This window comes from Saimiri boliviensis, chromosome 13, assembly GCF_048565385.1.
Source record: "Saimiri boliviensis isolate mSaiBol1 chromosome 13, mSaiBol1.pri, whole genome shotgun sequence".
NCBI lineage: Eukaryota > Metazoa > Chordata > Mammalia > Primates > Cebidae > Saimiri > Saimiri boliviensis.
This window is the reverse complement of record NC_133461.1, coordinates 103,005,923-103,032,749: the sequence shown is the minus strand read 5'-3', so window position 1 is coordinate 103,032,749 and position 26,827 is coordinate 103,005,923. Positions and strand designations below refer to the sequence as shown.

Genomic DNA, 26,827 nt, shown 5'->3' with positions numbered 1-26,827 from the left:
TGAAGGGTGAGTTGTGCTGGGAGGCCTGGGAGGTGGTGGTGAAGGACAGGCAGTAGCAGAGGCTCCGTAGGTGGGCGTGGGGATGTCCTGGTGGCAGAGGACGGGACGGAAGGGCGAGCAGGCAGGGGCGGCCCCTGGCCTGGAGGAAGGCACTAAGACCACTCACATCTATGGGGCTGAGCTGCAGGATGGGAGACAGTGGCACACGGGACGCGGCCCTTTCCTCAGTGTGGTCTTCCTGTCCTCTCAGGACCGATGGCTCCTCCTCACACTCCAATAGTAAAGGCATCTTTCACTGTGTGGCACCTGGAGCAGTAAGCCTTAACATTTTTCTAAAATTATTTTCAATGATTAAGAAAGTAATCTCGACTCCCAATTTGGGCCCAGAATTTCCCTCCGTGCCGGCTGTGGACCACTTATTCTCTGTGCTCAAGTGGGAATGGAGAAACCTTAACACTCCGCCTGCCTCTTGGAGGATTACTAGGCTCAAGAGCACTGTAAAGGCTCTGATAAGTCCTGCAGTAAAGGCATGCTTTTAGCTTTCATCGGAGAATCCTTTCCGAAGAGACTCCTAGGAACATCTCCCGAGGGTTCTCAGTGGCTGTTCTGTGATACGGAGTTACTATCATGATGTCCCCTGACAACATGAAGACCAAGAAGTTTAGTGATCTGCCCAACGATGTGCATCTAGGAACGGTCAGATTTAAGTCCAAGGCTTGATGCTATGAGTCTAGGGATTTACCCCTAAGGCAGCGTTTCGTGACAGTGGCATCTGTTGCTGACGTGCCTGCTTTCCTAGCTAAGCATATAAATTAGTCTGTTGAGGATAAATAATCTCTGAGTTATCTTTTCATGAGGTGGTTGTGTTTTTAGTTTTCTTTTCTTCTTAACTGTATTTGGGCTCTGGGGTATGTGTGCACGTCCTGCATCCTTTCGGATTGCTGCATAGGCACGTACATGCCACGGTGGTTTGCTGTCTCCATCACCCCTTCCCCGTCACCTACATCAGGCATTTCTCCTGGTGTTACCCCTTCCCATCCTCCCCGCCCCCGCCCCGCTGTCCCTCGCCTCCCCTCCCCTCCACTTTCCCACCTAGCCCAGTGAGTGTTGCTCTCTTCCCGGTACCCAAGTGTTCTCATTGTTCATGACCTGCCTGTGAGTGAGCACATGCGGTGTTTGGTTTTCTGTTCTTGTGTCAGTTTGCTGAGAATGATGGTTTCCAGACTCATCCAAGCCCCTACAAAGGACACGAACTCATGGTTTTTTATGGCTGCATAGTATTCCATGTTGTGTATGTGCCACATTTTCTTTGTCCAGTCTATCATCGATGGGCATTTGGGTTGGTTCCAGGTTTTTGCTGTTGTAAACAGTGCTGCAATGAATATACGTGTGCATGTGTCTTTATAATAGAACAATTTATAATCCTTTGGGTATATACCTAGTAATGGGATTACTGGGTCAAATGGAATTTCTATTTCTAGATCCTTGAGGAATTGCCAATTAGTTCAATTGGCTGAACTAATTTATACTCCCACCAGCAATGTGAAAGTGTTCCTATTTCTCCACATCCTCTCCAGCATCTGTTGTCTCCAGATTTTTTAATGATCACCATTCTAACTGGCATGAGATGGTATCTCAATGTGGTTTTGATTTGCATTTCTCTAATGACCATTTTTTTCTAATTAATAAAGTCCTCATAATTGGGGGGGGGGGAATACAGAAAATTATAGAGGAGGAAATCCAAAGAAAAATGTTAAAAGCTGGTCTGCTTTCTGGCTTGGAGGCTGCCTTTCTCAGCTCCGTGTCTCTTCCCTGAGATTTAGCTACTGCTGGCTCGGGGTAGGGATCTCGTGGCTCATGGCGGCTGACAGATTTCAGTTTAGACCAGATGGATGCTTTGAGATAAACAATCAGATGACAAATAAGAAAACATGTATGTCATTGGTTGAATACAATGATTTTTACCAAAATGAACTTTTCTAAACAAGATCATGTGTATTGTACAATTAAATGCTACTTTTTAAAAATGATAAATACAAATTCTGAGTTTTGAAAGAGTACATACTTTTTTTTTTTATTCTTTTTTTGAGACAGAATCTCACTCTGTTGCCCAGGTTGGAGTGCAGAGGTATAATCTCAGCTCACTGCAACCTCCACTTCCTGGGTTCAAGTGATTCTCCTGTCTCAGCCTCCCCATAGCTGGGATTACAGGCGTGAGCCACGATGCCCAGCTAATTTTTGTATTTTTAGTAGAGTCAGGGTTTTACCATGTTGGCCATGGCTGGTCTCCAATTCCTGGCCTCAAGTGATCCACTTGCTTCGGCCTTCCAAAGTTCTGGGATTACAGGTGTGAGCCACCATGCCCAGCTGATTGCATACTTTTCACCAAGATATTTCTACAAGCTGAACAACAATAAAATATAAACACTGGTTTGTAAACAATGGACAAAAATTGCTTTTGAAAACCATATTTCATGTAAACCAGGGTAAAAACTAACCAGAAAGAATATGCTAAAGGTAAATATTTTAAAGAGTATATTTTAGTAGAGTAGGCCACAGATAAAGAAATAGCAAGGTCCCTGGAGTAGTCAAATTCAAAAAGACAGAAAGGAGAATGAGCGTTCCTGGGGCTGGAGGACAGGGGAGGGGAGTTGCTGAATGAGTAGAGTTTCAGTTTTGCAAGATGAAAAGAGTTCTGCAGACTGAACACCAATGCAAATGTATTTAGCACTACTGAACTACACATTTAAAAGCCTCATGCCTGTGATTCCAGCACTTTGGGCGGCTGAGGCGGGTGGGTCATTTGAGTTTGAGACCAGCCTGGCCAACATGGTGAAACCCTCATCTCTACTAAAAATACAAAAATGAGCCTAGCATGGCAGTGCACCCCTGTAATCCCAGCTACTCGGGACGCTGAGGCAAGAAAATTGCTTAAGCCCGGGAGGTGGAGGTTGCAGTGAGCTGAGATCATGCCACTGCACTCAATGAATGCATGAATGAATGAATAAATGAATAAACAAACAAATAATAAATGGTGCTGCTGTGAAGATCTGTGTGCATGTCTTCTGGGGAACATAGGGATGCCATTCTCTTGGGCATGCACCTGGATGTGGCGTTGCTGGGGCGTAGTGTGTCCCTGTGTTCAGCTTTGGTGGACATTTTTAAGGAGTTTCCCATGGTGGTTCCATCAGCAGACATCCAGCAGGGTATGAAACCACAGTTACTCTTGTCCTGGTCAGTGGCAGTGATGTTTGTTTCATTTTCCCTCCTCTGGTGCGTTGTAGAGGTGCCATACTGTGGTTTTAATTTGCATTTTCCTGATTTTCATGAAGTTGAGCACCTTCAGTTATTTCATTAGGTCTGACTGTTGACTTGAACTCTGAGCCTGTTGCACCAGCAGGCCCTGCCCTATGGCTTGGAGTTGGCTCTTCCGTCCGCCTGGAGTGGTTCCCCCAGATGTTTGCACAACTAACTTGTTTGCTTCCTTCCCATCTTTTCTCAAATGTCACCTTCTTCATGCTGCTGAGCCTAATGATCCTATTTTAAAATGCTACCCACAGGCCAGACACGGAGGCTCACGCCTGCATTCTCAGCCCTTTTTACGCCCTCCCAAGTGCATTCATGACGCAAATATCCCCCAAAGGCCCCACCTCCCAACACTGTTGCAATGGAGATTAAGTTTCCAATGTGTGAATTTTGTGTGACACATTCAGACCATAGCACTCACTCCCACATTTCCTGCTAATATGCACATCTCTGTAGGAAAGATCTTTGGACATCACTTTTTTTTTTTTTTTTTTTAAGATAGGGTCTTGTTCTGTCCCCCAGTCCGGAGTGCAGTGGTGCAATCACAGCTCGCTGCAGCCTCAAACTCCTGGGCTCAGTTTATTCTCCCGTCTCAGCCTCCTAAGTACCTGGGACTGCAGGTGTGCGTCACCACGCCCAGCTATTGTTGGTATTTTTTAGTAGGGACAAGGTTTTGTAATGTTGCCCAGGCTGGTTGGACATCACATTTTGAGCACGTTTCTGGCTGTTTTTAAGATTATATTCCTAAAAATGTTGGAATACCAAGGTCCCTGGGGTGTTTTTTTCCCAGAAAATAATATTTGTTTCCCGTGAGACACAGTGGTACGGGGGTGGGGTGGGGGCGGGCGGCAGGGGGCGGTTAAGGGCATAGACCCTAGAGTCACATTGCCTAGGTTGAAGCCTAGCTCTGCCACCCTGGACAGTCACTTCCTCTCCGTCTCTGTAAATGAGTATAATAGCAGTACCTGCCTCACTGGGTTGTTGAATAGGTTCAATGAGCTAATATATAAGAAACACGTAGTGAGTGCTATAAAGTGTTTCTTCTTCTCCTTTTGCTCCTCCTCCTTCTTTCCCGGTATCATTATGATAATGATACAATTCTCATTTGTTCTTTCTGTAAAATGGAGCTTGATGTCGGAGCTGCTTCCCAGGCAGTCAGGCGGCGAAGTCACTGAGAATGAGGAAGGCGTTTCTGACTCAGCTGTGGGCGGGCAGCTGCAGTGGACAGCTGAGTCTCAGCAACACTTCACATGTACAAAGCCTGACCCTGGAGTCTTGAGGCTGAACTTTTCACCAACAAGCAGGAATGCATTCATGAATGTTACCTTCTGAGCACTGTCCTCTGGAGGTCACCCTGGCCTGGACCATTATGGGGATTTCTCTGATGCCCCCCATACTACCACCTCAATCTGAATTTAGCAGCTCCCTTCACATCTGGTTAGATCTCCTTTTTCTTTATTTTATTTTATTTTATTTATTTTTTTATTTTTATTTTTATTTTTGAGACGGAGTTTCGCTCTTGTTACCCAGGCTGGAGTGCAATGGCGCGATCTCGGCTCACTGCAACCTCCGCCTCCTGGGTTCAGGCAATTCTCCTGCCTCAGCCTCCTGAGTAGCTGGGATTATAGGCACGCACCACCATGCCCAGCTAATTTTTTGTATTTTTAGTAGAGACGGAGTTTCACCATGTTGACCAGGTTGGTCTCGATCTCTCGACCTCGTGATCCACCCGCCTCGGCCTCCCAAAGTGCTGGGATTACAGGCTTGAGCCACCGCGCCCGGCCATTTTATTTTTTTTATAGATGGGGGGGTGTCACTATGTTGCCCAGGCTGGTCTTGAACTTGTGGGTAGGCTCAAATGATCCTCCCACCTCAGCCTCCTACAGTGTTGGGACCACAGGTGTGAGTTCCTGCACCTGGCTTAAATCTCCTTCTTCAAACGTAAGCAATCATGCTTAGGTTTAGGGTTATTGGTGCCTGGGTCCCCGTCCCATACTGAATTGCAGTCCTCCTATGGGGAGCCAGCTAGTCTTCATGCTGGGTCCTGCGGCCCCCGTACAGTGTTAATGAGTCAGAAATGCTGGTTTTGCTGCTGGGTTCCGTGGAACCTCCTGGGGCACTTTTCCGACTACCCCTGGTGTGGCCCATCCGTGTCCTTGGGGGATGACTGTGACTCCGGGAAAACACGTAAAGAACTCTGTGCCAAGTTCGGTGAATGAAGTGAGCCATGCCAATTCTGTCCTATAAATAAATGTACAAGACTGGCGTTCTTGCGTGGTTCATAGCCAGGTCTAGCCGCCACACCCCCAAAAGCTTTCCAGAAAGTATTTTGAGCAGGGCCTTTAGAGCAGGCCGTGGAGTCCGCAGGCCAAGGCCGACCGCGCTGCTCTGGGGCGGGCGGGCGTTCCCGCATGGGGCTGTAATGCCACGATCGGCCACAGGAGGGCGGCCATATTCCAGACCCCACTGCGGAAGCCTCCGCAACTGCTCCAAGAACTTTATTTTATGCAGACTGGCGGCGAGAGCAGCTGCAGTTCGCATCTCAGGCAGTACCTGGAGGAGCTTGCCGCTGCCTCCCCAGAACATCTTCTGATCGCTGCCCAGGGCCAGGCACCAAGGACAGGGACTCCCAGGTGCAGACCCCCCATTCGGGGTCCCCCAGGCGCAGACCCCCCACTCCGCCACAGGTTGCATCTTGACCTGGTCCTCCTGCAGAAGTGGCCCCTGTGGTCCTGCTCTGAGACTCGTTCCTGGGCACCCCTGCAGCCCCTTTCTATGACTCCATCTGGATTTGGCTGGCTGTGGGGACGCGGTCGGAGGGGCGGCCTGGGTCTCAGCGTGGTGGCAGCCAGCTCTCCGGCCACCATGGCGAATGCCGGGATCTGAGGGGACAAGACTCCACAGCCTCAGCCAGGGGCACTCAGGTGAGTCTTGGGACTAACTTTGTCCCATCTCCCGGGCATGCTGTCTCAAAGGCAGCTGGAGGAGAGTGGAATGAGCTAAATGGAGCGGAGTACAGAGTTTGGGAAACTTCAGGACTTAGAGCCTGGAGGTGCCTGCTCCAGGTGGGAAGGTCCCTGCTGCCTGGGCCCACAGATATCCACTGGGCCCTTGTCCAGCTGCTTGGGCTGGAGAGTGTGAGCCTGCACTTGGGGTGCCAGAGGGAAGCTGTTGCCTTGGTGGCAACCCAACCTGACTCATGTCACAGCCTAAGAGCCTACTCAGGGTGCAGATAGCTCGGGCCATGGCTCCACTCCATGGGTTCATGTGTGTGCATGTGTGTGTGCATGTGCATGTGTGTGCATGTGTGCCTGTATGTGTGGCTGTGTGCACGTGTGTGCCTGTATGTGTGGGTGTGTGCATGTGTGTGCCTGTGTGCATGTGTGGGTGTGTGCATGTGCCTGTGCATGTGTGTGTGCACGTGCGGGCGTGTGGAGGTGTGTGCGTTTGTGTATGTGCGTGTGCATGTGCATACGTGTGCACGTGTGGGTGTGTGCGCGTGTGTGCATGTATGTGTGTACATGTGGGTGTGTGCATGTGTGTGCATGTGCCTCTGCATGTGTGTGGATGTGTGTGCGTGTGCATGTGTGTGCATGTGTGCATGTGTGGGTATGTGGGGGGTGTGGATGTGCGTGTGCAGGTGTACATGTGCATGTGTGGGTATGTGGGTGTGTGTGTGTGCGTGTGCATGTGTGGGTGTGTGCATGTGTGTGCATGGGCATGTGCCAGAAGTGGGTATATGCCAGGAGAGGTTATTTCTAAAGCATCTGTCCCTGTCCAGCTTTGGGTTATGATTTTTCATAGCTAAGCACAGTTAAAGGAGGAAACATTTAAAACCTCCTTAGTGATTCTCTGGAGAGGGGCCACACTCAATGTGATTTTTTCCTTGGTGTTGAGGAGTTTCAAGTGAGGCAATCCAAAGAAAAGCCGTAAACCCTGCAAAGTTAGATGCTGGTACCCAGAGAAACTGACGGGAGCAGCAAGTGAGGCTCATGCTATCTACTCAGAGGAAGAATTAATTGAGTCCTTCTGCTGTCCAGAGAAGGACTGGAGAGCCAGGGTCCAGATTTCAGCCCTAGAGTGCATTTGCTATTGCCTTTTGCAAAGGGAACTTCAAAGAGCTTTGTTTCTGGGACTGGTTAGGTAGGAAGGAGACCCTGGGAACCTGGACGCCTCCCTACCTGGCTGCCTGGCAGGGTCAGAAGATGCTGGGGGATGCTTATTCTCACCAGCTCCCCTGAGTGACCTTCTTTGTAAAGCCACGCCACGTGTATTCTCTTACGGGCTGCTCACAGTGACCCTGAGTGACCAGCAGATACCGACCTTCCCATCTGAGAGGTGATGCACCTGAGGCCGAATGAGGTCAGCTGACTGAGCCAAGTTCCCCAAGAAACCAGTAAGCCGAGGAGCTAGGCTGGGAGCCCTTGGCCTCTGTGCTCCCCGCATTCCTGCAGAGAGCCAGGGCTGCAGGGCACGGAGGGCTGAGGGCTTTTCCAGTTTGAAAATGCAGAATCTAGAGGCAGATCCCTGGCCCTGAACCTGCCCCTCTAATTGCCTGGAAGTAAATCCTGACTGCCGAGGTTAGTGGAGAGGGCGTTCCCCCATCCACCCCCATTAGAGCAAGGCTTCCTCTTTCAGTTGCAAGTTGAGGTCCAGGCTCTTTGGGCTTCACAGACAGGTCTCCGTGGCTTCCACATCTTGCCCATGTGCTCCGAGCTCTCAGAGCCCTGCCTCAGTCCCAGGAGCCCCACCTGCTGGGGTACACTGACTGGCTCTCCGAGGTGGGATTCTCTTCCCTCCCTCGGAAGAGAATCTGGGACCCAGAAAGTGGCCACCAAAAGGCGCTGACGTGCAATTCCCAGACAAAGCAACCCTGCAGCTGAGCCAGTGCCGTGGGTGGGAAACCCGTGCCCGGGGCCTCTTCCTGCTCTGATATCTGCTCCTTCTTGCCTCTTTGGTCTGGGTTGGCTTATCTTTAAAATGGTTGTGACGGAATGCAAATGCCACCAGCCTGCCCCCGTCACAGTGCTCCTGGGAGAAGCATCCCAGGGAGCAAATGGCCTGTACCTCTCGGGGCATGTACAGGTGCCAGGGATTGCCCTGCCGTCCCCTCGCTTGCCGGCAGTTTCGTCTTCTAGAGCACAGACTTGGTCCAAAGGCAGTAAGACCCGTGATCTGAAGGTCCCAAAACCTGACCATTCCCCAAGAAAGAAAAACAGCCCCCAAGAAAACCTGGGCAAACCCAACGTGTAGGTTTCATTCCAAGTAACAACCATGAGCAGAATTGGCTGAGCTTTTCCAAGCCCTGTGCACTCACATCTGGGCCCGCTCGGCCCCAGCCCCTCTCCCCTGGGCTCGTGCTCCTAGGCTGCAATGTGGGAAGGAGGAAGGAGACGGTCACCCTTTAGACACATTCTGGCTAACAAGTGTGAATCTCAGCCCCGTCCCAGGAGCTGATGAGAAGAGGAGGAAGGTGGAAACGGCGGTGGGGCCTCTCACCTCACTGCCTAGGCTCAGCATGGCTGCAGCGCCCTGTCCAGCTCCGGGTGGCCTCCGGGTAGCAGAGGCTGTTGCCTTTGGCAGAGGGAGGGTTATTGCAGGCAGAAGGGACATGGACCTCCTGCTCCACAGCCCCCAGGAGTGAAGCCAGAGGGAGGGGTGCCGTACACAGTGCTCACGAAACGAGGGAGGGTCCCTTGCAGCCGAGCAGTGCTGGAGCTGCCTGGAGCCCCACCTAGAGGCCTCCCCTGGGTGGAGGGCCGGGATTCGGCGCCCAGAGAACTGGACACCACTGTAGCAAAGGGAAGCCAGAGTGGGTGGTGTCCAGGGCAGGGAGGAGAGATCCTGGCAGAGCTGCCGACCACCCCCCGTTCCATCCCTCCCACAGCCTGGTGGAGAAGCCGGCAGAAACTGGGAGCCCCATGGCTGTGCGTGTGCGTCCCCGTTGTGGGGGATGTAGAGAAGGGCTAAGAGCAGAGGCCTCCAGCCGTCCTGGGTCATGGGAAGGACACGTGTACAGTGACTGGTCAGTTCTGGTCTCCTCTCAGCCCTAATGTCAGAGGTGTCTGGAGACCAAACTCAAGTCGTGAAAATAGGGGGTTCAGCTGGACGCAGTGGCTCAGACCTGTAATTCCAGCACTTTGGGAGGCTGAGGCCAGTAGATTGCTTTAGTCTAGGAGTTTCAGACAAGCCTGGGCAACATGATGCAAACCCATCTCTGCAAAAATATTAGCAGGATGTGGTGGTATGTGCCTGTAATCCCAGCTACTCTCTGGAGGCTGAGTTGGGAGGATCACTTGAACCCGGGAGGTGGAGGTTGCAGTGAGCTGAGATGCACCACTGCTATCTAGCTTGGGTGACAGAGTGGGACCCTGTCTCGAAAGAAAGAAAGAAAGAAAGGAAAGGAAGGAAGGAAGGAAGGAGAAAGAAAGAAATCCGGGGTTCATGTTCTGCTCTGCTGCACAGCAACCCGGCCAGCCTCCTTCCCTGATTTTGTCTATTTTTGAAAGTTGCCACGCCTCCTTGCCCACCCTCCCTCTGAAGAGGAACTGATTGATCTCTCAATCAACAGGCATTGTCCCCCCACTGCCACCCGTCAGCCCCTGCATCCTCTCTTCCCAGGCTCCTCTGGGTTGAAGGGTTAAGTTTGCTCCATTGCATCTGAGGATGGCCTGGGACCCATCCTCATGGGGCTTTTATCTTCCAAAGGATTTATTATTTAAACCAACAATGGCTATTTTTTGGTTAAATGTCCAGATAGCTAAAGAGCATCAGAAACAAAGGTCTAGATAAACTTACGGCTGGAACCTTGGTGAAAGTAGAGAATAATTTACAAAGTCACTGGGCATGTTTGTGACAAAAACAATATCAAGTAATTGATGTAAATACTTCGTAATTTGACTTAAAAAACCAGATTCTTCTCATTACATAAGGAATGCAAATGCGTCATAGAAAACCCAGAAAATCTGAAAGCGAAAAGAAATACGAATCCCGACAATCCCTTCCAGCCACGGTCCATTATTAAACATTTCTCACCCGGAGCCATCGTAGCTTCTGACAGCCACACGCACCTTACATGTACATCTCTTCCAAAATGGGATCGTGTTGTACACGTTGTGTAAACAGGCTGTTTCCTTTCAAAGAGCATAGGATTCTCCTAAGTCAATATATATGTTCCTGGAACACTATGGTGTAGACCCAGAGACCCAGTGAGTCAGCTCAGGGGGCTGTGCAGACAGGATCCCTCCCCTGGCCAAAAGCTGCCCAGATGCTTGGTGTGTGTGGGTCCCCGCAGAGGCTCCCTGCTCCCTGTTGTGGTTTCACTGAGCTGCGCTCCTTCTGAGATGCCAGTGTCGCTGGATTTGAGAGCAGTCCTGGTCTCTGCAGCTGTGTTTGCAGGTGGTCTCTGTGCCCCTCTGAAAAGTGCCTTCGTGTCTAGTTTCCTTCCTTCATTTCCAACACAGAACAGAAGCGCAAGTCTCTCCGGCATGCCCAGGGCTTCCAAGGGCTCAGAACCTGATCGCAGGTCACCTTTTGGGTCAGCAGGGTTGCCTCCTCCTGGTCCATCCAGTATGACCCACAGTGGCCCCAGCTCAGGACTCCAGCCCCGCTGAGAGTTGTTGAAAGGAAGGGATACATCCCACCATCAGAAAGGTCCAAGGGTCTTGGTCTTCCAAAGCCCTGAGGAAGCTGGGGGTGGGGGTATCAGGGCCCCAAGGACGTGGAAGATGGCACCTGGGTCCTGGTGATGAGCAGAGGGTCCTGGAGTTCAGGCTCAGAGCCAGGGGTGAGCGCCTTGTTCTGTCCATTTGTTTCTATTTCCACCTACGGTTGATTCTCTGTCTCTCTCCCTGCGTCCGTCCTCCCTCCCCTCCCCTCTTGCCATCTCTGCAGCTGTTGCAGGGCGCGATGGAGAACAAAGCCATGTACCTGCACACTGTCAGCGACTGCGACGCCAGCTCCATCTGCGAGGATTCCTTTGATGGCAGGAGCCTGTCCAAACTGAACCTGTGTGAGGGCGGTGAGTGCGGCCGGCTCAGTCCCGGGGCGCCAGACTTGGCCTGGGGGTGGAAGAGGAGCCCTACCCCACACCCAGCCTCAACATTGCCATTGAGTGCTGGTGACCTCCCCATTTAATGGTGCATCTGTTGACCTTGATGCTTTAAAAGATCTTTTCCAATGAGTCTTCTCATTCATTTCAACAAACCTGTCAGCAAGATGAGGACTCATGTAACAGATGGACAGATCGCACAGCTCCTCAGTCCTAGGGGGTTCAGCACCAGCCTACTCACTCTGAGAGAGAGACTGTGGTCAGGCAAGGGCTCTGAGCCAGTCACGGAGACCCGCTCAGGTGAGGAGAGTGGCCTCCCACCCACTTTCTTTAAGCGTTTGTGAGGGGCAAACACAGCCCTCCAAGGCGCTCGTCCTGCCCCTGGGTGCAAGGCCCCGGTCTTGCCACAGAAAAGGGACCCCGCACCAGTGACCCAGAAGGCCCTGCATCTCAGGGGCTGCTTATTTGCCAAAACCCTGGAGATCCCAGTGATGCCGTTTCTTTTGGAGGAGCCCAGCATGCTTTTCCACCAGCCTGGCGCCTGTGCACCCAGCCAGTGCCTGATAAACCCTTGCTGCATGAACAAGTACACTCCTCACTGCGGCACGTGCCAGGAGAGGAGAACTCACCCCCATGTCGAAGAGAAATAGAATGAAACTGACCCAAGAGCCCTCAAAGAGTCCCCACCAAGGAGACAGGCCTTTTCCTTCTCTCATTTTGTTCCACTCTGCCAACTGCCTCTTGGAATTACTCAAGAGCAATGACTCCCCTCCTCTCTTCTGCCAATCCTGCATTCCTCTCACCCAGTGCTGAGTGTAAGGAAAGAATCGCGGTGGCTTAGAGAGGCAGGGAGCAGGGAGGTTCTCCGCAGGCAGAGGAGGCAGGAGATGTGGGCTTCTGACCCATGCAGCTGCTCACCACACCCTAGAGTCTTCCAGCAGGGTGGCTCTTCCTCCGGATTCCAATCAACAAGCGTATTCTGAGGATCCACAGTGCATCAGGCCAGGGTGGGCAGCCAGTGGTGCTCCAAAGAGAAACCAGTATTTGCCCTCAAAGGGCTTATGATCCCAGTAGAAGGGGCTGGCATGGGAACAGTTACCTCAAATATGAAGTAGGGCAAAATATGTGTGAATAATGAAGTCACGCAGGCAGAGGGCTTTCTGGAAAAGGGCCGGAAGACTGAATAAGATTGTTTAAGAGGAGAAGTGGGGAAGGTATTCCTAGCTGTGTGACACCAGGCTGTGTCAGGCTTTCTGGAAGGCTTATGTCACTCGGGCAGAGGAGAAGGCCTGGGGTGCTGGCCCCACGCAGAGCCCCCATCACTCCATCAGCAAAGGGGAAGGTGGTGTCCGTATCCACTGGCACATCAGCAAAGAGACTTGGTTTGGCTGGAAAGACTGTGTACAGCACAGTGGGGTGATTAGAGAGGACCATCAGGGCCAGTCTGGGGAGCGACGGGGGTAGGAGGGGTGGGCTGTCCCTGGGACCACCATACCCTCCTCCCGGTACCTCATCTTACTCTCCCTTTTTCTGAACCCCAGATTTTTTTTTTTTAAAAAAGCTCATTTGGACTAGAGAACTGAAAAGGAACAGCAGTCCTGGCCACTGCACCTTCTGGGCCCCTCTGCTCTGGGGGCTCTGTCAGAAGGCACTTTGAGAGCCAGGCTAGCTATGTCCTGTCCCAGGGTTCCCCGATGCCAGGTCCCAGGGCAGAGCAGACAGCAGAGGTTGAGAGCTGTGGAATCCAGGCTGACCCGCCCCTCCTGGGCTTGTGACCCTCTGTGGGCCTCCATGTGCTCATCTGCCAATTGGGGATGTAGGGGTGTATCTCTGAGGTCCTATCTGGTTCTAAAATTCTGTGTGTGAAATCAGACCTGGCCGTTGCATTAGGGGTGTGGCCCTTTTCAACCCCAAATCAGAATATGACGCTATGCTGGGCAAAGCATGGCTGTGGCTCTACTTCAGCAGGAGTGAAAACTTGGGTGCTGGCAATGTACCCAGGAGGTCCCGTGGAAACTCTGGCTCACTCACCTGAGGCTTCTGCCCTTAGAAGGGTGCTCCCCTGACATCCCACAGGGTGCATCACTGCCCTGTCCCGCTGGGTTCATGTTCTCACCTCCCATAGGACTTTGCTGAGCTTCCACCTTCTCTGAGGCCTGAGTTTCCATGCCCCTTTTCCTGACTCTTTTTTCCTTTCTTCCATGGTCTAACTTCCTCCTGACGTTGTAGTCTCCTTATTTACATGTAGCATTCATTATCTGTTCCCCACGGCAAGAATATAGGCTGGACCATAGCAGGCATCTCCGTTTTGTTTATTGATGTCTCCCAAGCCCAGCATGTGGTAGGTGCTTACTAGGCATTTTTTGAATGACCGAATGGACGGACAGATGGATGAACAGATGGATAGATGAATGGATGGATAGATGGATGGATGGATGGGTGGTTGGGTGGATAGACGAATGGATGGATGAGTGAATGGATGAATGAGTGGATGGATGGATGAATGAATGGATGGATGGTTGGATGAATAGATGAATGGATGGATGAGTGAATGGATGAACGAGTGGATGGACAGATGAATGAATGAATGGATGGATGGATGAATGGATGGATGAATGGGTGGATGAATGAATGGATGGATGGATGAATGAATGGATGGATGGATGAATGAATGGGTGGATGGATGAACAGAGGGATCCTTGAAGTCTAAATGTGGCAGAGCATTCACCTTCTACACCTGATTGCTGATTTCTCTGGATCTGTCTTCATTCCTTGCTGCCAGGTTGGGGGCTGGAACCCAGGCAGAGTAGAGTGTTGAGATGAAGCCAGTGACATCAGAGTTGTGTGCTTCCAATTTGATTTTCCCCCCTTTTCCTTTCATTTCTGAGAGGAAAACAATGAGCTTGACTTGGGGAAATTCAAGCCAGATTTGATCTGTTGCTGAAGGGTTTTGCTGTTTCTTTGATCGTCATCTTTGCAGAGTGAAATGGGAGAGGAAGAGGGGGGTCCCGGGCAGAGAGGAGGGGGAGGGTGGGAGGAGATGGGAAAGGAAGGGAGAGCCAGCACCCCTGAAACCAGTCAGGCCTGCCCTTCAGCCTTTATTTAGTAAATGAAGACGGTGAAGTGTGAGGCCCAGGACAAGCTCCAAGTCCCCTTTGGGACTTCCTCCTCCAATGGAAGGCAAGTGGTGGCAGGAGGGGAGGAGGGACGGGACTTCTGGTTGGAGCTGCCCGTGGGGATAGTGGGATCAGGGGAGGCAAAGTCACGAATGTACAGCCCTGACGTGAACGTAAGACACAGCCTTCCCTGCCAGTGGGACCTGCTGAGCCCGGTCTGGTCCCCGCAGGCTCCCCGCTGTTCCTGCTGCCTGTGATGAGCTGCCCTGCTCTTGTGGCCTGTGTGCTGTGGAGTGCAGGTCTCATCATCACCGAGACCCTTGAGGTCAGGACGGTGTTTTGCTGCTCTTGGAATTCTCTTGGGACCTCGTAGGTGGCAGGTGTCCAGGAAGTCTTTATGATTGTTGGTAAATGATGTGCGAAGTCCACTCAAGTCGTCAGTGGTGGAGCTGGAACCCGACTCTGAGTCTCTGTACCTGGGATGTGGGCTCCTTCCCTGGATGGGGATTCCACAGGGTTGGCCTGAGGGTGCTAAGGAGTAACTCCGCTCACCTCTGGATTTGGAACCAATTGAGAAATAGACAAGGAGGCATGTGGGAATCCAAGCGCCATGTCTGCCTTAAACCTGGAAAAGCTCAGTTCACGATGTGGCTGCTGGCACCCCCAGCAGACACTCACCCAGCCGGCAAGTATGAGTGCCCCTGCTCAGGCACCAGCCTTCACCTGGTTCACCCACGCATGCCCTCCTCCCACCCACCCGAGAAACAGGGACAAGCCATGGCAGGTGACAGGAGGCTCACCCATTGGATGAGGCGGCACTTCCTGGAGGTGGAGGTGCCGGTCCCTCTTTCATGGGCTTGGGCAGGTGGTCGGTGCAGAGAGAAAAGGCACTTCCTGCAGCCACTACCAGAGGCCAGGGGAGGAAAAGAAAGCGAGGAGGCGAGGGGACACCCTCGGAGTATGGGCTGGGCGGGGCTCAATGCCCAGGGAACGTCTTAGTGCAGAGGAAGGGACTCTCCCCGAGTGGAGCAGCGCCTGCAGGCACCATCCACTTCTGCACGGGACCTGCTGCTTTTTCACTTTCCTTCTTGTCCCTCCTTGCCTCTCTTTGCCCTCCCTGCTTTTATCCCTTCCCTTTCTTCACTTGCCAGGTGACATAGGAAAAGAAGGGACTGTCGGGTGCCTCGGCTCCTCTGAGCAGCCACCTTGCCCGGCTCCTCCAGATCATCCTGTCTCCGCACCCGTCAAGGCCCCCAGACACCCCTTGTTCTCTGATGCCTTCGGGGCCTCCCCTCCCTGCAGGGCTGGTCAGGGCCACCTCTGGAATCCGCCCCCTCCCTTGCATCTTGGTCATGGCTGTCCTCCTCGGGGTGCTGTTGATGGGCCCTGTCCTCCTCACCTCGTGGAGCCTGGCTGTGGTCGAGGCTCCTCCTGTGGGGCTGGAACTACTTGGAAGGGCCAGGTCCAAATAGGACCTGGAAGGCTCTGGAGCCAGGCTGCCTCTGGCGGCCTCCGATGGATGCTCACCCACGCCACCCTCGGAACGGAACCGCCAGGGGCTGGTGTCTGGCCACCCTCTCCTTCCCCCCACCTTCCCTCTTCCCACCTTGGTTTCCCCAATATGCAGCTGGGGCCTCTCCAGTCTGACACCAGGAGGTGGAGGAGGAGGCCGAGCTGGAAGTGGGTGGGGGCCGGCTGGGCCTGGCTCCCCTGCAGCACGTTCTGAGGGCCAGAGAGAGGTGTTAGTGTCAGAAAAATACTGCAGTCCCACTCGCCCCTGCGGCCCCAGCCCCCTCCACTTGTGGCGTCATCTGTGGCCGCAAACAGGACCCGGGGGGTAATGAGTTACACATGCTCCTGGCGGCTGCCAACACCCGCAGCCTGCTTCTACCCCTGGCCTCCCCGCTCCGCCCCCGTAAAATGAAATGATCCCCCTGGGAGAACCCCTCATGTACCTTCTCATCCGTCAGATCTCCCCGGCTCACTTGGTGCAGCTGAGGGCTGCTGGGCCGCTGCCCAAAGGTGGGAATGGATTTCCTGGGAGGGGCTGGCTGGGGCCTCTGGAAGGGTCACCGCCCTCTCCAGGTTGCAGCCTCAGGCTCTGGAGCAGAAGATGGGGCTATTGACCCAGTTCAGAGCTACAGCTCAGGAAGAGGAGACAGGTCTGTGGTCCCAGGGGAGCGTGTGCTCTGGGTCTCTCTTGCCCAGTGGGCCATCCCTCTATAAGATGGCTTGGTGACACACGTTGCAGCGTGTCAGGGATGGCCGTGAACCCATAGCGCACACACTAGCCGTGTGTCCTTGCACAGGTGAACTCAGGCCCGGTGCAGGGGGCCTCGGCATCCCCACGTGTGGTGCGCTGTTCTTGACCTCACTCGGGAGCTCTGGCAGGAGCTGGGTGAGGGGAGGCAGGGAAGCTGGAGCACTTACTCTGCCAGCTTCTGCACTACGGTGTCACCTCGGGCTGCTCTGTCCCTCCACCGAAGACCACAGCTCCTCGGAAGCTGCCCTGTCTGCCCCGGCTTTCCCCTTCTGGGTTCTGGGAACTGCTCCCATCCCTGATGCTTTGGGCCCAAGGGTGGTGACACCACAGATGCTGCTCTGTCCTTGTCGGTGTCACACCCTGGCCACACCTTTGAGGTATTCCTTTTGTGAAACCCCGGGACGTGTCCTAATCTGAGGGGGCCTTCTGTTTCTCCTGGGGCCCCGACCCTCTCATCTCGAGTGTCCTTGCCTGCAAAGTGAGGATGATGTTACTGTTACCACGGGCATTGTGGGAGGATTATGTGATCTAACCTGGGTAAAGCGCTTTGTACACAGTAGCCCCTCGATGAGCGTTTACTTCCCTCTCTGGTCTTTGGGAATCTTCTGCATAGCTTGCAGAGGTGGTGAAGAAGGGGAGGGAGAGAGCGAGGTGGGAAGAGCGGCTGCCACTCAGGGCCTCCTGGGAAACACCCATGCCCCTTCTCAGGGACCCCTGGCCTAGAGAGTGTTTCTGGGCTGATCCCAGCCTTCTGCTGAAGAAAGCAGCATACTGGTTACTAGCGGGCTTCTCCTGAGGCCTAGATACTCCAGGAAATCGAGCAAGTTCCTTTAGTCCTGTTTCTCAAATATTAGGAACGATAAGACATACTGGGTCCTGAGGGCTCCTGGCTCTCCTGCGTGTGTGTGTGTCTATCCCTCCCTCATCCTGATCAGAGGCACTTTGCTCCCAGGGACCCCCTGAAGTTTGCTACTAGAAGAGCCAAGGGATGCATTTCCTTGTCCCAGTGTGGGGGCTGCTGTTTCCAGGAGGCATCGGAAGGGAGGGGGTACAGAGGCACCAGGGGCTGCCTCCCTTGCAGATGGGCATGGACTGGAGCCTCCCTCCCCTGTCTTCACCAAAAACCCCAGACCCGGACCACACAGTCACTCCAGGGACGGGGGCAGTGAGGAGGGTCTGAGGGGGATGCCACTAGCCTGTCCCACTAGCCTGGTACAATCTGGAGTGGACAGGCTTCAAGAGCCCTGGGTGGGCAGGGGGACTTCTGGTATCCCTGGAGTAGAGGGGCTGGTGAGTGGCTGGGGTGGTTCTTCCTCGTGGCCTCCCCCCCGTCCTCTCATAGCTCCTGGCCTCCGCTTCCTTGCTTGCTCATCCGTTCATTTCTTCATCTTCATCTTTCAGCAAATATATTCAGGGGCCCCACAGGTGCAGTGTGCAGCAAGGGCCACAAAGTGGCATGAGACGGGGACCCAGGACTTCTGTCATTTACCGTCACTCAAGCTGGTCTGTTCTCCCCTCTCTCCTTCCTCCCCACTGCGGACCAGCACAAGCCTGGCTCAAGTGCAAGGTTGCCCAAATGTGACCCAGCAGGAAGGAAATTCAGGGTGCAGACATGTCACTGGCACAGACCCATACACAGCCTCACTTGGTTCTGACGCCTGAGTCTAAAGTTCCGAAGTCTCTGTTGTGTGGATGGCTTTGTGTGTGCTTAAACAGGCAGGCTCTGGGGCTGGTACAGTGGCTCACGTCTGTAATCCTAGCACTTTGGGAGGCTGAGGCCAGTGCCTAAGCTTAGGAGTTTGAGCCCAGCCTGGGCAACATGGTGAAACCCAGTCTCTACTAAAACACAAAAAAATTAGCCAAGCGTGGCAGTGTGCACCTGTAATCCCAGGTACTTGGGAGGCTGAGGCGGGAGAATCACTTGAACCTGGGAGGTGGAGGTTGCAATGAGCAAAGTTTGCACCATTGCACTCCAGCCTGGGTGACAGAGCGTGACTCGGTCTCAAAAAAAAGATACGCTCTGCAGCTGGACAAGCTCAGACCACATCTCTGCTGAGTGCTTGCTGGGAAAACTTGAATAAGCTCTTATCCTTAGCTTCCCCTCCCTCAAGAAATGGGAAACCCGCAGCCCCTGGCTCATATGCTTTTGCAAGGGCTACAGGAGTTATTCCACACTGAGTTCTTCCAAACCTGTACATATAGCGCATCCCAAAAATGTGAGGTCCTAGGTGAGTACCGTTGCGTCCCTTCAGTGTGTCTCTTCTGCCCTGGAACCTGCCCATGATGCTCTAAGCAATGCTTCTATTTTCTCTGTCAAACAGAAAACCTAGAGTGAAGAGGAGGAGTGGGTGGGACGTGGCGTCTGGGAGAGGGAGAGAGAGCTGATGGGCGGGATGGGAAAGGTGAGAGCCCGCGGACGGCCAGCATGCCTGGGTCTTTAGGTCTGAGTTTATATCAGCCCATTGGCATGAGGGCATGGGTTTTTTTTTTCCAGCTCTGCTGGGCTGTGTGGGTGGAGTTAGACCTGACCAGGGTTAGAGTTTCCCCATGCAAGTGTGAGGCAGTAAGGAGAGGGAGTGCATGGAGACCAGATAACACAGATCCTGAGTAGAGTCAGAGAACCTCTTCTCCGACTCCAGGGACAGGAGGGGTGAGAGGGTGGAAAGGCGTTGGGCTGCGTGGTCTGCGGGAGGCTGGGGCACCCCTGAGTCAGAGACCTGAGGGATCACTCTAAGAAGATGAGGGTGGGCGCTGCGGCTCATGGCTGTGATCCCAGCGCTTTGGGAGGCTGAGGTGGGAGGATTGCTTGAGGCCAGGAGTTCAAACCAGCCTGAGCAACACAGAGAGACCCCTTCCCTACAAAAAAAAGTTGTAAAAATCAGCCAGATGTGGTGGTGCATGCCTGTAGCCCTGGCTACTCGGGAGGCTGAGCCAGGGGGGTCTCTTGAGCCCAGGCGGTTGAGGCTGCAGTAAGTTGTGATCACACTACTGCACTCCAGCCTGGGTGACAGAGTGAGACTCTGTCTCAAAAGAAGAAAGAAGGGAAGGAAGGGAGGAAGGAGGGAGGGAGGGAGGGAGGGAAGGAAGGAAGGAAGGAGGGAAGGAGGGAAGGAAGGGGAGAGAAAGAAGATGGGCAATGGCATTTATAAAGTGGGACATTTGAACATGGGATTTAGATTTCAGTGACTGGCAAAAAGCCTCTTTAGAGCAGCAGAATCCAATAGAAATGAAAGGTGAGCCACATATGCAATTTTGAAGTTCTTAGCAGCCACCTTAAAAGGTGAAAATACACAAGAATCTGGCCAGACGTGGAACTCACACCTGTAATCCCAGCACTTTGGGAGGCTGAGGTGGGCAGATCACTGGAGGTCAGGAGTTCGAGACCAACCTGGACAACATGGTGAAATGCCTCTCTACTAAAAAAGAAAGAAAGAAAGAAATACAAAAGTTAGCCGGGTGTGATGGTGGGCACCTATAGTCCCAGCTACTTGGGAGGGTGAGGCAGGAGAATTGCTTGAACCCGGGAGGCTGAGGTTGCAGTGAGCCAAGATTGATCCACTGCACTCTACCCTGGGCAACAGAGCAAGACTCTGTCTCAAAAAAAAAAAAAAAAAAAGACACAAGAAACTAATTGAAATACAGTAATGCACGTTAGTGAATCTAGTATATCCAATGTATTATCATTTTGACGTGTAATTGCTGTGAAGTTTGTTGAGATATTTATGTGTTTTTCCCTCATGCTGGGTCTTCAGTGTGTCTTTTACCTTTGGAGCCCATCCCTGCTTGGGCCGGCCATGTTTCCAGTGCTGGAAGCAAATGGCCCAGGCCGGGGAGGCTGAAATTAGGAGAGGAGGCTAGGAGCAGTGACACTTGGGGATCAGGACAGCCAGTGCAGCCACAATGACCTTGAGAGGGGAGGAGCAGGCGGCTCTTACCTGTGAGGTGCAGTGTCAAATCTTATAACTGGGAGCAAGTCCTGGGGGTTTTTAGGGAGGAGAGAGAAAGTTATAGAAGGAAGCAAAGAGAAACATCCACCACCCTGGCATATGACTGGTGTATGAGGAGAATGGGAAAAGTCAAGTCCTGGGGCCGGGCACGGTGGCTCACACCTGTAATCCCGGCACTTTGGGAGGCCGAGGCTGGTGGATCACCTGATGTCGAGAGTTCGAGCCCAGCCTGACCAACATGAAGAAACCCTGCCTCTACTAAAAATAGAAAAAATTAGCCGGGCATGGTGGCTCATGCCTGTAATCCCAGTTTGGGAGGCTGAGGCAGGAGAATCGCTTGATTCTGGGGGGCGGAGATTGCGGTGAGCCAAGATCGCGCTACTCCACTCTAGCCTGGGCAGCCAGAGTGAAACTCTGTGTCGAAAAAAAGAAAAAAGAAAAGTCCTCACTGAAAAGGTTAGGCAGGCAGGAAGCAGGTCTCATTTAGAACGAGAAAGTAGAAGAAACTCCTGGGGCAGAGGCAGAGGGAATGGGAGGTTTCACCGTTGACCAGCGGGGAGCCCAGGGCCACTGCAGGAAGGTTTCAGAAGTTGGGGCACGAAAGGAGGGTAAACACAGCTGTTTGGAGTCAACCGTGGGTGATGGGGGGCCTTGGGGTTTCTCTGCGTTTTCTGTGGGTGCAATGGACTGAATGTCTGTGTCTCCTCCAAATTCCTCTGTTGAAATCCTAACCCCGCAAATGATGGAATTAGGAGGTGGGGCCTCTGGGAGGCGATTAGGTTGTGGGGGTGGAGCCCAGGTGGGTGGGGATAAGTGCCCTTATAAAAGGGACCCCCAGCCACTCCCTCACTCTCTTGCCAGCGTGGGAGACCGTGAAGAGGCGGGTAGCTGTGTAGACACCGGATCTGCTGGTGCGTTGCTCTTGAACCTCAGCCTCCAGAACTGTGAGCCATACATTTGCGTTTATGAGCCGCCCTGGCTAGGGTACTCGGCTGTAGCAGCCTGGACTAAGGCAGCGGGGCTTGCTAAGCCAGGACTGAGGGCTCAGGTGATCCTGCTGGGTGGCCTCAGCAGAAACTGCTGGTGAGGCCGCGAGGTTTTGTGGGGAGGAGTTTTTCAAGGAGTATCCAAAGTCCTAGGGCACCTCAACCCCATCATCTTTGCCCAGATCTGCCCTGAGCTCCCTCCTCTAGCATGGCCTGCTGCGGTTTTTGTGCACAGGTAGCAGAGCTGGAGGCTTCAGGGGACGTCTGAGTCAGTCCCCTACAGGTGGCAGGGGCGAGGCTCTCAGCATTTGTCTCCCAAACCAGACACCCTTCCAACTCAAAGGTGGTGGGAATTGGGAGTGAGACAGGTGTATTCAACTCATTTCTTCCTGCCCAGAGGAGAAACCAACTCATTAAACCAAAGTGGACCAGGTGTGGGCAGAATTAGCAATCTAGAAAGGGTCGTGATTTAAAAATGGAAATAGCTGAGCCCTGGCTTCTAGCTTGCAGATGTCTTTAAGTGACTTGTTGCCATTGACAAAGGGCCAGGAAGGGAACGGAGAATGTTCTGGACAAAGAGCTGGGGCCACTCTGTAGGGGAAGGGTCTTTTGGCCTGATATTAGGCAGAACCCTGAGTCCGCTGCTTGCTTGAGTCTCACTGCATTGACACTGCATTCCTTCCAACCCGTGCACTGTGCATTTGGGGCATGAATAGTGGCATCTTCCGCTAGCCCCAGCACCCGCTTGTTCTTCCTGGGGGTTTCTCAGGCTCTCCCACTTGGCTGCCGTGGTGCACCAGCTCACCTTGGCCACCCTGCTCTCCCCTCCCCTGGCTGCCTCTCTCCACCCCTCAGTCCCAGCTGCAGAAGACACACAGGGCATCCCTTCCCAAAAACAAACACACACCCTTGTATGTTCTCAAGAATTTTTATGAAGAGTGACTTGGGACGTAGATGGGTGGAGGAAAAATAACAAACATTATGTGGAAGTGACAAGACGGAGTGATCTCTGCACGGAATTAGCTGTGGCTGTCTCTCCTTCCCCTGGTCTTTTAGAAGTGGGTGTGAAAGCCTTGGGCGCATCTGGCCCTGCGGAAGACCAGGCTCCTACCCTGCGTGCCTTGGCTGGGCTGTTTGCCCTCAGGACTCAGACCTGGGATACAGCGGTGCTGAGGCCACTGTGTTCACTCTACCCTAGCTGGCTGTTCTGGAGAGAGGAAAAAAACAAACCAAACGGTTTTGTTTTGTTTTCCTGTTCTCTCACTCAACAACAGAGAATGTTTCACTTTAGGTCACCAAATGGGATGAGGATTTCTCCCCATCAACAGCCAGGTCTCCGGTGGATTCTCCAGTGGATGGCAGCTGGGTGTCCTCTGGTTCAATTCAATCCTGATGCGATGTACCTAGTGGTAGCCTTAGCTCCCACAGGGTGAGAGGTCAGTCCCACCAGACTGCTCCCACCCGGCACCCACTTCTGAGTCAGTCATAAGCACTGGTGTGGCGTGTGCTTCTGATTGACTGGCTATAAATCAGGGTTCCCAGGACCCCCACCTTGGGTTTGAATAATTTGCTAGAGTGGGTCCTAGAACGCAGGCAAACAATTGACTCACATGTACAGGTTGTTTGAAAAGGGTATTACAAAGGATACATAGAGAACAGGCAGATGGCAGAGACGCACAGGGCGGAGACTGGGAGGAAGGGTGTCTTCCATGCCTCCCCAGCTGTGGTGCCCTCCAGGAACCTCTGTGCGGCCAGCTCTCCAAACCCAGTCCTTTTGGGTTTTTATGGAAGCTTCAGTATGTCAGCATGAGTGATGAAACCATTGGCTATTGATAATCAACTCAACCTTCAGCCTCTCTCTTCTCCTGGAGGTTGGGGGTTAAGGCTGACAATCCCAACTCTCTGGTCCTGCCTTGTTCTTTCCGGTGGCCAGCCCCCATCCTGAGGCGATCTAGGGGTCCCCAAACCCAGTCATCTTGTGAATATTCAAAAATCACTCCGATGACTCTGGAAATTCCAAGAGCTTTAGGAGATTGATTGATTGATTGATTGATTGATTGATTGATTTTGGCCAGGATTCAGGATGATGACCAGGATGATATAGAATTCACAATATTACATTGTTCAGGACCCTCCCAGGCTCCAGGGAGACTTATTTCCCTGGTTCCGCTGCCACGGCAGGCAGGACTGGGCGGTGGCTCTTCTCGGCAGTGCCCCTGCTTCAAACGTTCCTTCCTTCTCTTATGGAGTCCCCATGAAAGCCAGAGAGTGGTGACAGCTTCAAAGACAGAGGTTATTTGGGGCTGCTGTTACAGTGAACAATGTGAGTGGTGAGTGAGTAACTCATGAAGTCAGACTTGGGTGGGTTTCACGAAGCTCCTTGGATGAGCTGAGCTCTGAGGTTCCTCCCAGCAATAAAACCCTATCTCCACCTGCTGTTTGTGAGCTGTGGGACCAAAGAGAACAAGAAGAAAGTGAGCATTTGCTGCCGTTACAACTCTAGTAGGTAACAATGGAATCATTGCCTTCTGTTTTTTTTTTTTATGTTGTTTAGAGCCAGTTTCTTTGGAAATAAACATTCTTTTTTTTTTTTTTTTTTTTTTTTTTTTTTTTTTTTTTTTTAAATCAGATCCAGTTTGTGAATTTCTTTTTAAATGGAGGGGGGAAATAAATTTGGATAACTCCAAACTGCTCTAAAATTATGACTAAAAAACTGAAACATTAGTTTTTCAAGGAAAGGACATGGTGGTGACGGGGACTGCCAGAACACTCTCTCATGGTCTCACGGTTAACGCATGACAGAGGCAGGCTTAGAATTGCCCTCCACAGCGCCCCAAATCCACGCTTTTCCCCCGAAGTGCCATGAGGGATGCTGCCTGCTCAGTACAGGGAAAGGGGCTCCAGAGGGTCCAGGTGCTCTCCACAGTGTGGCCTGACACTGGGTGCCCTACTCCCCCTCAGCTCCACGTGCCAGGGTTGAGTTGTTTTCTTACAAAATTTTCTGTCCTTTAATCCCCACTGTCAAACACCTCCCTACCCCCAGGATACAGTATTTCAGCAAAAACACTTTGGGGGGATTCCTGCTCCAAGTTATTTTTTATTATTATTATTATATTTTAAGTTCTGGGACACATGGACACAGGGAGAGGGACATCTTCATGTCGCTTCTCCACCTTTTGGCTAAGATGACATGCAGGAGGAGAGCCTCTAAATGTTTACCTCTAGGAATAATAAAATCATTGGATAAAGCCCCGTTTTCAACGTGTCCTACTGAAAAGAAATCAAGGAATTTTTTTCACCCCATGAGTCAAGCTCTTAATAATAGTAAGACACTTGATTTGCTTTCCAAGAATTTGTCTTCACCTTCCCTTTTGATATGACGAACGCCTTGCTGCAGAGCCGCAGCCTCCGTGCCCTGGACCTGTGATTTCAGCACTGAATCAGAGTGTGAGCATCCAGGGCAGGGCTTCACGGGTGATTTGGACTCTCAGCCAGGAGTAAAGTATGGATTCTGTTCCAGTGATTGGCTTCTACAGTTTCCCCGCATGGGCACAAAGAAGCAATCAGAGGCCCTGGGTATGCAAAGAAAACCCAGCTTTTATTTTAGTTTATTACACAGAGTCTTGCTCTGTCGTCCAGGCTGATGTGCAATGGTGCGATCTCAGCTCACTGCACTCTCCGCCTCCCGGGTTCAAGTGATTCTCCTGCCTCAGCCTCCCCGGTAGCTGGGATTACAGGCCTGCACCAACACACCCGGCTAATTTGTGTATTTTTAGTAGAAATGGGGTTTCACCGTGTTGGCCGGGATGGTCTCGATCTCCTGATCTCAAGTGATCCACCCACCTTGGCCTCCCGAAGTGCTGAAATTACAGGCATGAACCTCCACACCTGGCCCTAGCTTTTGTTTTTTTAGACCAAAAGTTTGCTCCAAAAATGTGTTTTTTCCAGCCAATTAGAATTTGTCAATTATTTGCTTAAGGCAAATGTAAGAGACAGTCTTTGCCACAAAAATAACTTTTTCACATGTGTTCGCTGGCTGATGGGGAAACACACCTTGCCTCAGAAAACCTGAGAGACTAGTGGGGTCCCCAGAGAGGTAAGGAGATAATGGTTGATCACGAGGATGGCACAAGAGATGCGTGCATGGTTCTGACTTGGTTCTTTGAGTCATACTTAATTCTGAACATATTACCTGCTAGAATTTCTTTTTTATGTTTTTGGAGTCAGGGTCTTGCGCTGTCATCCAGGCTGGAATGCAGTGGTACCGTCATAGCTCACTACAGCCGTGAATTCCTGGGCTCAAGTGATCCTCCTGCCTCAGTCTCTTGAGTAGCTGGGATACAGGCACATACCACCATCCCTGGCTAATTAAAAAAAAAAAAAAAAAAAAAAAATTGGTACAGCTAGGGCTGCGTTATGTTGCCCAGGCTGGTCTTAGATTCCTGACTTCAAACAGTCTTCCACCTCAGCCTCCCAAAGGGCTGGGATTAAGTCATGAACCACTGTGCCTGGCCTTGACAATTTTAAAACTTGAACATGTAAAATTTGGTTTTGCTTTTCTATAAATGAAATTTCATTGGTGCGTATCAACTTTCTTCTTGCAACATGTCACTGAATTGACTTAGTCACTTTCATTAAAATCAGTGTTTCCTAGGATGTGGCTACATACCGCACAGTGGTGGTCAAGATGCCTTTGAGTGATACACAGGTATAAATCTGTTATTTTAATAGTTAGGTATCTACTTTTTGTCTTTTATTGAGACAGACACTCTGTCACCCAGGCTGGAGTGCAGTGGTGGGATCTTGGCTCACTGCAGCCTCCGCCTCCTGAGTTGGTGATTCTTCTGCTTCAGCATCCTGAGTATCTGGGATTACAGGCACCTGCCACCACACCTGACTAATTTTTTGTATTTTTAGTAGAGATGGGGATTCACCATGTTGGCCAAGCTGGTCTCAAACTCCTGACCTCAGGTGATCCACCCATCTTGGCCTCCCAAAGTACTGGGATTACAGGTGTGAGCCACCACGCCTGGCTTGGTATCTATTTTAATGTATAATAGGAAGCTACTAATTTTTCACTTAAGGTGATGAGGTTTCCTTCCAAGTAAATTTAAGTTTAGATGTATTTAAGTGGAGTAGAAAGTAGAAAGCAGAAAGTA

General features: G+C 52.0%; 1 protein-coding gene across 1 annotated transcript in view; it reads left to right on the top strand.

Annotated features, from left to right (window-relative positions):
* Positions 1-4,165: 4,165 nt before the first annotated feature.
* Positions 4,166-26,827, top strand: part of SCARA5 (scavenger receptor class A member 5) — a 124,289-nt gene continuing 101,627 nt past the window's right edge. The window contains exons 1-2 of the mRNA XM_003937210.4: positions 4,166-6,230; positions 11,200-11,326. Coding sequence (XP_003937259.2) covers positions 11,215-11,326 — 112 coding nt within the window. The 5' untranslated portion in view covers positions 4,166-6,230; positions 11,200-11,214. The remainder of the gene's footprint in view (positions 6,231-11,199; positions 11,327-26,827) is intronic.